Source organism: Phytophthora parasitica (genome assembly GCF_000247585.1).
Source record: "Phytophthora parasitica INRA-310 unplaced genomic scaffold supercont2.65, whole genome shotgun sequence".
Taxonomy (NCBI): Eukaryota; Oomycota; class Peronosporomycetes; order Peronosporales; family Peronosporaceae; genus Phytophthora; species Phytophthora nicotianae.
This window is the reverse complement of record NW_008649051.1, coordinates 175,713-177,065: the sequence shown is the minus strand read 5'-3', so window position 1 is coordinate 177,065 and position 1,353 is coordinate 175,713. Positions and strand designations below refer to the sequence as shown.

General features: G+C 52.3%; 1 protein-coding gene across 1 annotated transcript in view; it reads right to left on the bottom strand.

Moving 5' to 3' along the window:
- Positions 1-86: 86 nt before the first annotated feature.
- PPTG_17233 (hypothetical protein) overlaps positions 87-1,353 on the bottom strand; it is a gene marked incomplete at both ends in the record, with an annotated part of 4,989 nt that continues 3,722 nt past the window's right edge. The window contains 2 exons of the mRNA XM_008914951.1: positions 87-171; positions 200-1,337. Coding sequence (XP_008913199.1) covers positions 87-171; positions 200-1,337 — 1,223 coding nt within the window. The remainder of the gene's footprint in view (positions 172-199; positions 1,338-1,353) is intronic.

Sequence of the window (1,353 nt, the reverse complement as noted above, 5' to 3'; positions counted from 1 at the left end):
ATAGAAAAAAGAACCAGAGAAATTCTGGATCCCTTTCTGGTCATCCAGATCTAGATCGAGATACACCAAGCCAAATACCACACCGATCAACAGTGCAGCGCACAAGTGCCACCAGAAGACGAAACCATAGCGAGAGAGGCGAACAAAGTGTCGCGTCCATAGTAGCCACAACTGACCGCAACAATTCATGTGGTAATACCGGTTTTTCTGGTCGTAGTCGTCCACAACGCTGTGTTCTTTGGCAGCAGCAGCGTTGGCCTTGTTCTCAGCGTATACCGAGGCATTACGTTCACTCCACTCACGCTTCAATGTCTCAACGCGAGCCACTCCAACGTCGTCAGACTCGCGGTCTCCGACGACCATTTGAAACATGAAATAGTCCATCGGACTCGTGTATTCTGGACAGTGATACCCGATGGTCGAGAAGTAGGCAACAGCGTCTGAAGCCTTGCCATCGTACACACACGAGGCATCAGCAACAAGGTACAGCACGTCAAAAAGACCGTAGAAGTGCGAAGACGAATGATGCAGTGTCACCGCCACAGTCAGCCCTTTGTCAAATGCAAGCCAGCGTAGTTTAGCCACGATTCTCTCGGCGCTGAACGTGTCTAGGCCATCGGTAGGCTCCTCTACCAGCAAGATCGACGGGTTGGTTAGTAGAGCGGTAGCAAGAGCCAACAGCTTCCGCTCTCCACGCGTAATTCCACTAAGAGAAATGCCACCACCGATCAGCTTGTCGCGACATTCAGAGAGCTCCAAGTCGTCGATAACTTGGTCCACACGAGCCAAACACATCTCATTTGTATGGGTACGACGCATGCGAAGTTGTGCTTGAAAGACCAGGTGTTCGTACACTGTTAACGTCTCGTAGAAGAGATCTTCACGCGGGATGTACGAGATGTAGCGGTTCATCTGGCTGTTCCACTCACGGCCGTTTACAGTCACGTTGCCGGCCATAGCGTCCTCGAATCCAGCCAGACACGAGAGAAGAGCGAGACTCTCATCCTTGGACGGGCCGGTAATGACCAGAAACTCGCCAGCGTTCACTGACCCACTCACGTTGTTCAGCAAGGCCTCATTGTAGCCATCCGATGGCTGGTTGTTCCTCCAGTTCTTGCGGTTCAAGCTCAAGTTGTTCCAAGCCAGCGAACACGGCTCGACAGTTGATAGTTCTTCGTCATTTAGAGTACGACCACCGGAACGAGGACTCCTGACCTCGGCGTAGTGTTCGTCCAGCTCAACATCAGGACCGTCGGTAAGCTCCGTAGTGCGACGTTCACTCTCACGAACGAGCTTTCCACTCGCCTCCACAGAACTCGAGACGTTCGGAGTACTATCTGAGGGAATACTCCT